This window comes from Gossypium raimondii, chromosome 1 (genome assembly GCF_025698545.1).
Source record: "Gossypium raimondii isolate GPD5lz chromosome 1, ASM2569854v1, whole genome shotgun sequence".
In the NCBI taxonomy this organism is placed as follows: Eukaryota; Viridiplantae; Streptophyta; class Magnoliopsida; order Malvales; family Malvaceae; genus Gossypium; species Gossypium raimondii.
This window is the reverse complement of record NC_068565.1, coordinates 33884317-33898285: the sequence shown is the minus strand read 5'-3', so window position 1 is coordinate 33898285 and position 13969 is coordinate 33884317. Positions and strand designations below refer to the sequence as shown.

The 13969-nt window shown below is 30.0% G+C and overlaps 1 protein-coding gene across 2 annotated transcripts; it reads right to left on the bottom strand.

The window, feature by feature from the left end:
* Positions 1-7221: 7221 nt before the first annotated feature.
* On the bottom strand, positions 7222-9797 carry LOC105785649 (plasmodesmata-located protein 6). 2 transcript variants are annotated; one of them, XM_052633350.1, is made up of 4 exons: positions 8872-9797; positions 7756-7812; positions 7603-7658; positions 7222-7484 (listed from the first exon to the last, which is right to left on the bottom strand). In XM_052633350.1, exons 1-3 carry the CDS (start codon positions 9602-9604, stop codon positions 7648-7650), a joined length of 801 nt encoding a protein of 266 aa, XP_052489310.1. In that variant the 5' UTR covers positions 9605-9797; the 3' UTR covers positions 7222-7484; positions 7603-7647. The 2 variants fall into 2 exon arrangements, with proteins under 2 accessions (XP_052489310.1, XP_012467218.1); XM_012611764.2 differs by having other exon boundaries at positions 7756-7878; positions 8872-9795.
* Positions 9798-13969: the final 4172 nt, after the last annotated feature.

The window sequence follows — 13969 nt, the reverse complement described above, 5'->3', positions numbered from 1 at the left end:
AAAGAGTCTGATAATTATGACTGCTTCTTATTTAGCTCAAAAAGTTAGAGAATATCCGAGCGATCGAGGCAAATAACCAATAGACTAGATTCTATCCTGAAGGTTCTGGTGAGTTTCTTTTGTTCCCTTTGGGTTTTAAAAATCTATGATATGGATTCGTGTAATGTAAGTTGTCTCTGCTGAATATATGTCGATGTGTTTTATATTAATGAGTCAGTATTGTACGTACATGGCCATGGTCATGATTAATGCCCACCTTGTGTGCTAGCTCAGTACCAAACTATCTACGATATGTGAAAATATGGAAAGAAACTTTATTTGTGATGCTCTGGTAGGGTAGCTTTATTGAAAACTAGAATGTTAGATCACAACCCGACCTTGTTGGAGAATACGTGTTCAATATGACAAGGAATATGAATAAAGATATGCGATTCTGATTTTTGAATTATAGGGCTGAGGTTCACACAAGGTTGGGTCACAAGTAAACACATATGATTGAGAGAAGTATGTATGAATTACTAGCACGTGTCCACTAAGGATACTGTGTGTTATAATTGTGATGTGTGCACCAGTGAGTTGTACTAGCAGATTGGCGTAGTGTTATAGTAGGGCGGAGTTTGAAAAATGTCATTATCTTTGATTTGATCAAGAATAATCTGATAATCATGTTACGTTTATAAGGAACTCACTAAGTTCAAATGAACTTACTCTGTTACCTTTCTTTCTAAAGAAATTGAGCATTAGAAGAAGATTTGTAGAGGGGTACTGTGCCAGAGTTGCGACTATAAGTGAGCCACTTATTCGTTTTGTATCATGCATGGTTGTTCAGCGAAAGGCGTATTCACACGTTTTGTGTTTAATTTGTGTTTTCACTTCACGAATGTATTGTTTTGCCTTATGAAGTGTAATTGAGCTTGTTTATATATATTTATGGTCACCAAATTTCCCTGATTTGAAATTTTCAAAACTTTCTTTTCCTAAACATATTCACCTTTGATGGCGGAGCCTAATTAATGAGTAGTTTAGTAATTCTCATTTCTCTTCTTAAAGATGTAATACCAAACTAAAAAGGATTAACGGTTTTAACGTAAAGGGAAATCCTTATAACTACTTTTTTCAAACTTTAAAACAATTCCAGGGTTTTGAATATGTCAGTAATGCCCCAGTTCGTTGGGCAGACTGTTGGCTATTTGGTATACACCATGTCTTCTTAACAGGTTAATGGGTGTTACATTTATATTATGTCAGGTTTATATTTAGTGCGTATTTAAAGTGAAATTGTGAGAATGCATGAGTTTCCCTTGTTTGAAATTGATGCAATGATTATGGGACTGGTAGATTGTAATATTGGTAATGCTAAATAATTCTAAAGCATGTTCAAATATAAAATGTCCTATTCAACAATGTTGAAAATGGTCGTCTATAGTTAGCATGCTATAGGATTTGTTTTCATGTTGGAGGATACTTTTGACACCTGTGTGCATTACATTGGTGGTTGTGCACATATACACTTGGCACTTGTGTCTAATATTGAAAGGTTAGTGAAAGGTGTGTTTTACACACATCGAAGCATTTATGCCTGTTTGACACTTATGTGCACTTTTGTAGAGTGTCAGGGGTTAATTTGTGTATCTGTGCTCGGTCCTATAAATGGATTGTTATCATAGAGACTTATTAAATGTTGGCAAGTGAAGTTACTAATCATAAGGAGTTTGATTGATAAGTGTCATGTTTGTTTTATCATATTTTGTTACATAATGATGTTATATTATGAAATTGGATTTGTTGGCACCATTGAGCTTTTTTATGCTTAACGTGTCGATTTATTTTTCGTTCACAAGTTTTTGAGGTTTCAAAATACTTGGAGCTCAAGCAACATCGAGAAAGGAGAACTCTGGCTAAATTCTTTGATTTGTAATGAATTTTGCACTTTTTTTTAGTTTGGTCATGTGATAAGACCCTCGAGTGGATATTTTCTCATGATAATTAAATGTTAAATTTCTATGTTGGTCAGTACTTGTTAATGCATATGTGATGTGTTGGTTTTATGTCTATAAGTGAACTTTGAGATCAAAATTGATATTGAGTTAATTGTTAAAGTGCATGAATTTTTCTTAGGTAGTTTAATTTCGATTTAATGTGTCTGTAAACATGAAATTTGGTGTCTTGAATTTAATTCAGTATGTTAAGTATGTGTTTATAGCTTTGGTGAGTATTTGGATATATTTTGGGATTTGATTGAATGGCCTAAACTATCAAATTTTTTAAATTTTCTGGGTTTCTGGGATGAGGTATCAAAACCCCACACCTAGGTATATGTACTCTCTTATAAGGTATTTGTACATGACCCAAGGTATCGGTATTTGTTCATATGTATTGATATATGTTTTTTAATTGGTATATGGACCCTTAGAGCTGAACTATTTTGAATTTTTAGTACATGGGACTAAGAATTGGTACTTGTCCTCTATTTTTATGCTTTGGGCCCTGAATGTGTTCTAAAGCCCATTTTCGCTATGATTTTGTTTAATTATTATTAATGACCCATGACACTTTTGTAAATGTGATTCAAACATGTTGTGTGCAAGCGAATTTGATTATTTTGGTTTAGTTTAAGGTTACTTTGTAACCAATGTGGCATCATGTATTTCATCGTCTTTTGAGTTGGGTGTAGGGTGTTACATTTAGGGTTTACATCTCCTTTATTTAGTTGAACAAGATTGAAAGGTAACTTTCTTCCTAATTGATATGGTGTTCCTCATGATTTCTTCAACTTATCCCATTGTTTTTAGACCTTTTTTGAAATTTTAGAAAAAATTTTGAGTCTGCAAAATCTTCCTTCCAGAAAACTTTTAGATTTCTAAACTTGTGAATGTGTAAAATGGTTTTAAGGTGACCCTTTTTATAGTGCCAACTAATAAAGTAAAAAGACTTCTTGTGGAATATAAATTATTTATTTATTTAAGTGATCTAGAATATGTAAACTCTTTTATTTATTATTTATCTCATAATAATTTAATTAATTAGAGATAAAATGATAATTTATTATTATCATTTAATTGTGAAACAATTTGTGTAATAACATTAATATGTATAAAAATATCAAAATAAAGCTTTGGTTGAGGTGGTAAAAAAATATAGATCTCAATGCTATGCGTTCAAATATGAACATATGAAAATTTTATTGTCGTTTTATTAAAAATATTGAAAAAGACCAAAAGCATTTTTGTAAGTATATAACTTATTTCCAAATATAAAATGGTAGTATACTAATTTCTCAATTGAGTTGGTACTTGGTTGACTTATGATATCAATTCAATCCGATATTTAAATAATATGGTATGAATATATTCTAAATCAATGTTAGTTTTAATAATATGTGATAAGTGGTCTTTTAGGTATATGAGGTTTTTAGGGTAAGTGGTATTTTTTGTGTGGTGATATTTAAAAGAATGTTTTTAGATAAAATATGTATTCTATAAAAATTTAAAATATATTTTTATTACATTATTTACTCATTTATTAAAATTAATATTTTGAATCATTTTAGTGTGAGTGTCACTGGATCAAGTAACACTAAACTTAGATAAAAGCATTATAATTATTAAAGATATTTAAATATATCATGATTATTATATTATTTTGATATTCGTCTATATATTATAATAAAATCTCTTTTAATTTTAGTGTCACAAATTAATTTAATATTAGTTCAGTAAAAAATGTATTAAAATTAATTTTTAAGAAAATAATAAATATTATTATAATGATATTTTCGCCTTTTACTATTTTAGATGAAATATTAAAATAAAACAACTAAAAACATAAAATCTATAGGAATCAAATCCGAAATTGGTATACACAATATTTTACCAATCCACCTATAATTTAATTAAGAAATAAATAATTTATAAAGATATTTCCTCGAGTGTGATATAATTTAATATTTTTTAAATATGTGGTGTTTATTTTATAATTTTGGCAGTCATGGTGAGCTTAAATTTCTTTCCGTTGACAATACTTTTTCCTTTTAAAGGTTGGGCTTAAAATTTTCCACATACAAATATCTGTTGCCATTGCATGCTGTGGGCGATGAACATTGGGCCTGAAATTATGCTCCTTTGTTTTTGTTAATATTGATGTATTCAAGCTATGGTCGTTACAATAAGTTTTGAAATCAATTTTATAGCGTTACAAAATTTCATTTCAATCCTTTGCTAATTTCGTGGATTAGGGTTCTAATCATGGTTCATTCAAAAGACAGAGAAGTGGTTAATGATGAAAAAGAGAATCTAAAAAACCATAGAGTACCATTCATGGATTTAATCTAAATTTATTTTAGTAAATTATTCTCTACCCAGAGGATCAAGATCTTCCCAATTTAATCTTGGACACAAAATTGCTGTCAATGAAGAAGTAGATTAAAAGTTAGAACCCAACTAACCTGGATCATGTGTAAAGACTAGGTTGGCTTATCAGAAAAGCCATGTATTCACTTGGATGGTCAACATCCCTACACCTCCTTCATCATTACACATAAATTATTTTACATTAACCAGAAGGTTCATCTGAGTTATTATATGTGCCATACATATATATATTTATGCAAATGCGGAGATTCTTTGTTGCATTTTCACAAACACTAGAGTCCCAACTTCCTTTGTCTAGGCTTTACCCACTTTACTTTTTTTTCTAATCCCCCCTTCAACAAAGGTCGTCTTAGAAAGTTTGATCCCCCTACTTACCCCAATTCATAATTACTAACAAAGTCAGTTCTTTTCCATTCTCATTATTACTACTTTTAACTAAGATATAACAACTTGTTTAGTCTTTCCTCTTATAAAAAAATCATTTTAGTTGTTTATTTAATTTATTACTTCTTTAGGCTTTGTTAATTTTGTTGGCGTACATGGATGACATGCCAATATTTTTATTTATTTTTTTAAATTTAAAATAATCAAAATATTTTTATTTTTAAAAATAATTTTTGAATTTTAACTTTTTAAAAATTAATTAAATATTAATGTGTCATCTAAGTATATACCATGCCAACAGAATTTTTAAAAAATATTACTTTTTCATTCATTTTAAGGTAATTTAATAAAGAAATATAAATTAAAAAATTAAATATAGAATTAAAATATTATTTTCATAAAATTCAACCCAAATAACTCATCATGCTTTTAATCAACTAATACTTCAATGTTGAGCCTTGGATGTATGTCCTCTGAATTAATTTGAATAAATTTTTGTTATACTAATGTACAAAGTAGGCCGTTTAGGGATTTGAGTGAGGTACAATGGACTAATCTTAAAATATTACTCCAATTTCCAAAATGATATTTCCGCACCACTCAAACAATTTCCCTCTAAAAGCATAAAATTTGTGGGGGGCTGAAAAAAGGAATAAATTCATGGCAGCTTGCCACGTGTACATAAAGTGGTGAATGATTAAAGCAATAAGTTAATGCAAAATATTTATAAGTGTAGCCAAAAGCAAGAGATGAAAATGATGTTTAGCAGATTCTTTAGTTTTATATTTTGATTTCCAACACCTTTTCTTTTTCTTCCAAATTTGCAATCCTCAATTTGTCTAATTGATTATATCCTTTTACATTTTTTTGTTTGCCTTTATTAAAAGCTAGTCATTATCTAATTTCTTCTTTTCTCCATCTCTTTGTCTAGGAATATTTGTATAAAGGGGGATTTAGAATTGCATTAGCGACACCCATTATATTCCAACCCCATCATTCCTTTGACCCTACCTTTCTATTTCTCTCTCGATATTAGATTTTAACTAAATTTGAAGACAAATGAGGCCACACTTTTTTTTGATGAATAATTAACTTTTTCGAGTTATTTTCTCTATTCAATTAAAATCTTATTTTTAAAATATTGAATTTTTACCTATCTAATTTTCTGATTATGAAAACAAAAATAAAGGGAATGAATTGAGACACAAAAACAAAAATGAAATTACATGGTAACAAAGGGATTGTTTGTTTTAGAATGGGACAGAGACTAAAACCCTTGTGATAAAAAGCAAAGCCAATTAGTTGGATAATTGAAGAGAGAGAAGATTCTTAGCTGATTCATGAATTTTAACCATAAATGATTGGCCTTCAAACACAGGGAATATCGTCTTAATCATTGTTGAGTGAGGATTATTATGTATTTAAACATCCAAAAGCTTAGTTGAATTAGATTATATAATTATCTCCAAGGCTGATATATAACAAGTTTGTGCTAATAAAAAATGTAATATTTATTATACCAAAACAAGGTTAAATTATTCTGGTTAAAATTTAGACATTTTGTTAGGGATACTTCTTCAACTCATCAATTTTTTAATTTTGGTTCCTAAACATTTTTTTCCAAATTAATCCCAAAACTTGACAGTTTTTCTCAATTTAGTTTCTAAACTTGGATTCCCTTAAGGCATGATGTTGTGGCATTTTAAGATTGTGCCAAATTGTTGCCTGAAATTTATAATTTATAATTTTTTTATTTAAAATTTTATATAATTTTAAAAAAAACCTATTAATGACATGACACAATCTTAACGGAATCCAAGTCCAGGAACCAAATTGACAAAAGTTGTCAAGTTTTAAGACTAATTTAGACCAAACAAAATTTAGAGGCAAAATTAAAAAAAATTACTAAATTCAAGGACTAAATATTACTTTTATCTCTTTTTTAACACCTCTTTCAACACAAAAGAAATATTTGTCAAACATGAAGAGGGAGGGTTTAATTGAAATAATTACTGAGATTAATTATTTAACTGTTATAAAAATAGAGGATTAAATTATGTTAAATTGTAAAAGGTAAATCATAAATTTAAATATAATAGAGATTCAAAATTATAATTTATTCCCAAAACAATAAGAGAAAAGAAAAGTGATTGTCCTTTTTGATAATAACTTGTTGATGCTTGGAATGTAGACAACATTTATAAATAGGTTGATTAGACATTAGTGGACATATGGTTGCTAAAAATAACTTTGTTTTGATGTAGCTATAAAATTGCTATCTTAATTTGATCCGATGTATTGTATGGCAATTCCAATATAAATTATATTAGAATCATAAGAAAGTTATAGCAAATAATCTTGTGACATTGAAATATTATTTTGTTCAAGTACAACTGGAACGTGAATACCAACACCTAATATCTTAATCACTGTATAAGTGAGATCATTAAGCACCAAGTCTCGGAGATGATAGAAAATAATGTTGAATTGATAGAATTAAACAAGTAAATTTAATCTAAAATTATAGATGATGAATTCATGCTTTTGCCAACCAAATATACTAAAAAGTTCGCAAAAGCTGTAATTACAGCCAACAAATTCACCCACTAGAAATAACACTTGTATTTTCACACAAGTGTTCACTACTTAATTATACACTCAGAAAAAGAAAAAGGGGTTTAGGCTTTTCCATCTTATACTGCAACTTTCTTTTCACTTGATTCAAATCCCCTGTTTCCATAAACATATATTTCCTATCAATTACCTTTGGAGATCTCAATTAAAAAAAGATTTATGGAAGAGGTCATCCAAAAGTGTAGCTAAAAGGGGCATTAAAGAATTTAATTACCAGAAGAAGAAAAGGATTTTTAGTGAGATCCCTGAATTGATTGTTTTATTTACCACCTGCAAATTTTTTTCAAAAATAGGAAATGAAAATGATTCAAAAGCAAAAGGGAGAAAGAAAAGCTCAAATTAAAGTGAAAGTGAGATATGGAATTACCTTTGCCATTGTCACACAGTTTTGATAAGAATGATAAAAAGAGTATGATCAAAGCAACTGCAGCAATGAGTCCAATTAGAATTGCCAGGGTCTTTTCAATCTCATCATCATTGTTATTTGTATCTACAACATTCACAAACGTTTGAACCTATTACTCCAAAATCCGTGTAGAATAGAAATTGTTTAATTTACAATTACAACTTCAAAATCTATGACCTTTTTTCCCTAAGGAAGGGGTGTTGGAGTTGGGTGGCATTGGATTCTTCTTTGATTTAATGGGGCATTAATTCAACAGTGGACCTCAATTTCATGCAAAATTGTACCAATTTGTTGTTCCTATATATATATATTTCGAAATTCCAATTAAATTTAAAATCGAATTATCTCAAATTTTTATTCATTATACTTTTTCAACTTCTAATTCCATTAAAGGGTAGATGGAAATAGTACTACATTTTATAATGAAATGGTATATACATTAATGAATGACCAAAATGAAAAAGTAATAGTAAGGTGTTTAGACCTATGACATATTCACAAGTAATAAGTTGAAATATGTTGTAAACATTTGCATTCTTTGAAAATTTTGAATATAATGTTGGTAGTTTTATTTATAGGAATTTAGTTTTATAATTTTAATTTAAAATTTAGATTCAACAATTAATACTATTAAATTTTTGATTAATTTTATTTGTGTGATATTTTAAAATTATAAAATACTTGAGAGCAATATAATTAAAACAATATAATTAAAAAATGATGTAATTAACCAGAATTTAATAAAATTGTTAATAGTTGAATTTAATTTTAAAATCTAAAGAGCAAAAAGAAACTAAATTCCTAAAAAAATACAGGGACTAAATTCTAATTTTTGAATACTACATGAACTAATGAAACATTTTAACGATAAAGTTACTTTTAAGTTTTTCGGTACCACAAAAAAAAAATTTTGACCTGAAAATTAGAAAAGAAACACATAATCTCTATCTCACACAAGAGAGAAAACAAAGTTTACGATTTACAATATATTGAATAATTTTGCAAATCACACAAAATATTAACCACCGCCACCACCACCACCGGTGGTGGAGATTGGGGAAGGAGCTTACTGCTCACCTTTTTGGCTGTGGGAGTGGTCTCCACCTTCTGAGTACCGCGCGTAGCACTTGGCCAAGTACATGTCACCCCATTTGGCAGCCCCACAGTCGGTTTTGAGCCGTCCGATCGCTTCTGATAAGCAATCTTGGCACTCGCTCGGACTCAAATCCCCTACACACTGAGCTACACCTTGTACATCCCCTGAACCGCTAACCCGGAACGGCTTGTAGGTACCATCACTTGCTCCCAAGTAACCCAACACCTCATCACGCCGACCCAATGCGTCCGAGTAAGACGAAATCGACGGCCCACATTTTTTCACCACCACCGTCTTGTCCTCCACCCCCAGGAAAGTCGTGTTATCATATTTAACGAAACACCCTTCGAGTTGCAACGCGCCACCCGTAGAGTCAAGGCAAAGAGTGCCAAGTTGACTGACGGCTTTCGCCACACAACGGCCACAATCACCGCTGTTGAGGTTACCACGGCACTGGAATAGGCCGTAGACAGTGTCCTGATTGCTGGCTCCTGGAAGGGTAAAGTTACTGTAAGAGGTGTACATGGCTGAGTTGACCAGGGAAGTGAGTATGGAGTTGACGTTGGACTCATAAGGTGAGCCAGACGTGTATTTAAGCTGCGAACAGCCACCGAAAACGAAGGAATCGGTGGCTGAATTTGATGGTGTTATGAAGAAACACCATACAGCGAGAAGAAGAAGAAACAGCGACGTTGTTTTCGTAGCTAAAGCCATGGGGGTGTGTGAGAAAAAGAAGGGTTTGAAAGAGAATATAGAAAGGGGAGTGAAGGATGGCTTAAAGAAGAGGCTATCAAAGCATTAAAAACTGATGGATGCCACTGTTTTGTGTGAGAGAAAAGGAGAGGATTGTTGCTTTGAGGGGAATTTACGTAAGGAGGAAACCAGCTTCGTATTTTCACATGAATTTCCATATATGATTTTTTTCTCATATATTGTTTTTATAATGATTATTGAATCATTTTTTTACCAACTGCTTTAACTAATCGAAGAATTCGGACACTTTTTTTAAAATTACTAGTGTTATTAACATTTTAAGAATGATTTACTATGGATACTTTTGAGTTGATTAATGAGGAGTAATGTGACATTAGGGGTTCAAGACAATTTTTTTTCTTTTTCCTTTAAAAGTTGAAGAAAATATTATTGATTTATTATTATATTTATTGGTTGTTTAAATAAAAAATTAACAATATGAATCATTTAACTAATGATATATAATCCACAGTTGAATTAAATATTTTATTTGTATTTCAGTAGTGTTAAATTGAAGATTTGACCAATTAAATCCAAAAACAATAATTTCGATACCCATGTAAATTAAAATTTGAAAAACGTGACAAATCAGCATATAGTAATAATATTAATTACTAAGAATTAATTGCATGAATGAATATTTTTTTTTTGTATTTAATTAGTTGGAAAATGACATTAGTGAGAGATGAGGGGATTGAGAAATGAAGTAATATAGTATAGGGTTTTCAGTGTTGGTGAGGTTAAAAGTCAGATGTGGTTGTGGTTGAGGGACCGGTAACGGTTGACCCGTATTACATCAAAGATGGTCTGGGACTCCTACATTATAATTCATCCATCAAAATCAATTCCATCTTTCATTTGCAAAAATCATTTGGTTCGGTGTGCTATCAGTTGAGTTTAGTGAGATTGGAAATATATTTATTCAGTATAGTTTTTATATACGTATCACATGAGGATTTTGGATGGTTGGAGGGAGGAGATTACAATAGAAAGTGATAGGTACAAGTATTAATATTATTATTTTAGTTGATTTAATGATCAAAGATACGAAAAGGGATTTTTCTAGCTACTTCTAGATATCAAGTATCGTAGGAGAAAAAAATTTGCAATTTGTAGAAAGTTTTAATTAGAAGATGAGGTGTGGGGTGAGATGGGTACCTAAGTTTGTAGTAAATACAAATATATTTATCCAAAGGATTTTCCTTTTACTGGTAAAATAACGAGGCTTAAACAGCCTTAGCCTCAAAATCTGCAAGCACTGTTTGCCAACGGCTTCCTACAAGGTTTCTTAATTCCGGGCACCACCGTAGCCTCTTTCCTCATCTGTATTAATAATAGACTTTCAATCATGAGATTCCAAAACCCTATCTGAATATCTCAAATTTCGTATAATAAATTATCTTAAACCTAACCATCTACCAACATATTTTTTATATTAAAATATCTTATTATTTATGAATTTACTTTTACTTAGTATGTAGGATGTTAAAAAATCTCAAAACCATTGGACTTCAACCCGATTTTTTTTTAATTGCTTTCCGGTCGGATTAGTTAGTTTTTTCATTAAAATTACAATTTAGGTAAAACCATCTTCCCCTGTCTTGTCCCAATATATTTACAAGAATACCCCACTTTTATTTTCACTTGTGTGTATCCCTTCCTTTGCACAGGGAATTTAACCATAGCTTAAAATCTTTTAAAGATTTATTTTAAATACTAAACTCTTTAGTTTTATAAGATAAAACTGTTGAAAAAGTAAAAAAAATCCAAAAGATTAATAAAAGCAGTTTCTTTAGAAAAATTTATTTTATTATTAAATTAAGTTACAAATTCATAAAATTAAAAGTTAACTTTAAGTTTTTCATTATTAAGCTTTCGCTTTCTTAATTTGTGGAAATGAAAGTTGACCGCTTAGTTCTATAACTATCTTTTACTCAAAATATATAAATACATAATGTAAGAAAAATAAGAATAGAAATAGTTGAAAACAATAGATGATATTTTTGTTGGTTTATTTTTGTTTTATATAATTAAAATAAAATACATTAATTATATTTTTAAAATATTAAAATTTATTAAATTATTTTTGAAAATGAAATGAATATTTAATTTAAATATCTAAAATCTTTACGCTTACGAGTAACTCAAATTTTAGTTAAGAATTCAAATATCTAAAATATTTACATTAAAATGAATTTAGTGAATGATTTTGTTGCCTCATATTCATATGCGAAATGAATTAATACTAAATAAATCTAATATTCAAATATGTAATATGTATTTGTATAAGTATATATAAATAGCGATTGTGTTAGACATATATTGTGTTAAGTCATGGTATTGATCATTCTAGTATGCTTAAATTTGTGATTTATTATTTTTTTATTTGACCAAATTTGCCTAATCTGTCATAATAATATCATTAGTTAATCTAAATAATTAACACCCTTTAATGATTTCAGTAGCTAAATAGAGTTTTTTTAAACACTTATTCTAACTCATAATGCCAAATAGAACTTTTTTCTTAGAATAATTTTTTTAATAAAATTTCATATCAATATTTTAATCAAACAGTTAATGATATTAATGATCTAAAGTAACTAATATTAGCCCGCCAACCAACCTTACTAGAATTGATAGATTCTTACCAAGTGATGGTGGAAGAATGCAAACTTCTTGGCTGGGCCCTCCGCAAATACTGTAGTGGAAGTAAAGCTAAACAAATTGAGTTAGAAAAGGCCTTGGCTTCCAGCAACCAAGCACTAGCCCAGCTTCGCCAATCACACGAGGCTTCAGTCCACTAAAACTAGGAGCTAACCAAATCTGTCTCCAGGTAGGAGACTAAATACAATTCTCAGAAGAAACAGTTTGAGGAGAGAATACGCCAACTGAAGAGCTAAATCCATTCCTTAGATGAACAACGTTTGGCGCACTTAGAGAGGATGCAAAAAGAAAACAACGGAGCCCTAGAGTGTTACAAGGTAAAAACCAAGGCAAGGATACAAGATTACCTTCCAAAGCTGAGATCCAACCATATTCTACACACCGAAGTCGTTGTGGGACCTTTTTATGTGAGTCAAGTAAACTTCAGCTGTATGCGTAAGCTTACCAACATTAATCTAGGCTTCAGTGCACTTAATTTTTTAGGGATTGAGTGGGAAGAATTTTAAAAGAAGTGGAAGGAATCTGACAACCTCTTCTTCTCCCTAGAACCAGAGCCAACCACTCCTGATCCTATTGAGGAAGCTGGTTATGATGGGGAGGAAGACGTAGAGGAGATCGCTGATTAGCCAGCTGAGGATAATGTTTAATTGTTCTTGTACTTGTCTCCCTATTTTAATAAAAATTTCTACCTTTCTTCTATTGTCTCTTATTTGCGCTGTAGTTACCTTTCTATTTGTTGTTCTTAAATTATTTATTACCAACTCGTAACGATCCTCCAACCTGTACACAATCACTTAACACATGACACCTTTATTTTCGTCTAAAGGGCTAAGCCAGATCTAATGTATCATGCATATAAGGGCTATTCTTTAATTTCCTATGTTTAGAGGATCAATTAAACCTAAGCTCTGATACCACTAAATTGTAACATCATTTGTAACACTCCTAACCCGTGTCACTCGTCGGATTTGGGTTACGAGGCATTACCGATCAAAATACAACTAAGAGCAAACATCCATTTCAGTTCAAGTACCAAATAATATATTCATTTCAATTCTATTCATCTAGTATAAATTTAAATCAAACTAATACTTTCGATTCTATAATTCGTATTTTCCCAAATTAACATTCAAGCTTCTACTCAATTATATAAAAAAATTCGTATATATATATTAAATACTTAATCAACTAAAGTCAATTATGCTTTATGTTTTATGACATATAAACAATCCATGCTTCAAAATTCAATATGTCAATATTATTCCTTTAACCAAAGTGTCGAATCAATTATCATGCATCAAAGTCATACTACATAGGCTTTATAAAGAATATTTCACACTTTATAACCATAAAACTTCATGGCATTCGAATGTCTAATTAAAAAAAATCTAACGTAATTTGTTACATATACTAGGCACACACTTCACAATATTCATTTGTATATATATATTCCATTAGCTAATTATTGAACATGTCATTTTTATGAACACATTTTGATGCTATTTATCTTAATCAAATAAGCAGTTAATACACTTCCCAACTATGGTCAATTCGGACTATAATAATGCAACCAGTTAAAAATGCATTTTTGCCTAAACTAATCATACCAACATTGGACAACATATGTATATACAAGGCATTACCTAACATATAATTTCCAGC

Bases quoted from the DNA above. Each gene is read 5' to 3' on its own strand.
- LOC105785649 (XM_012611764.2), bottom strand. From the start codon at position 9,604: ATGGCTTTAGCTACGAAAACAACGTCGCTGTTTCTTCTTCTTCTCGCT. The intron at 7,879-8,871 runs GTGAGCAGTAAG...TGAATGTTGTAG, and splicing joins CCACTCCCACAGCCAAAAAG to ATACAAATAACAATGATGAT.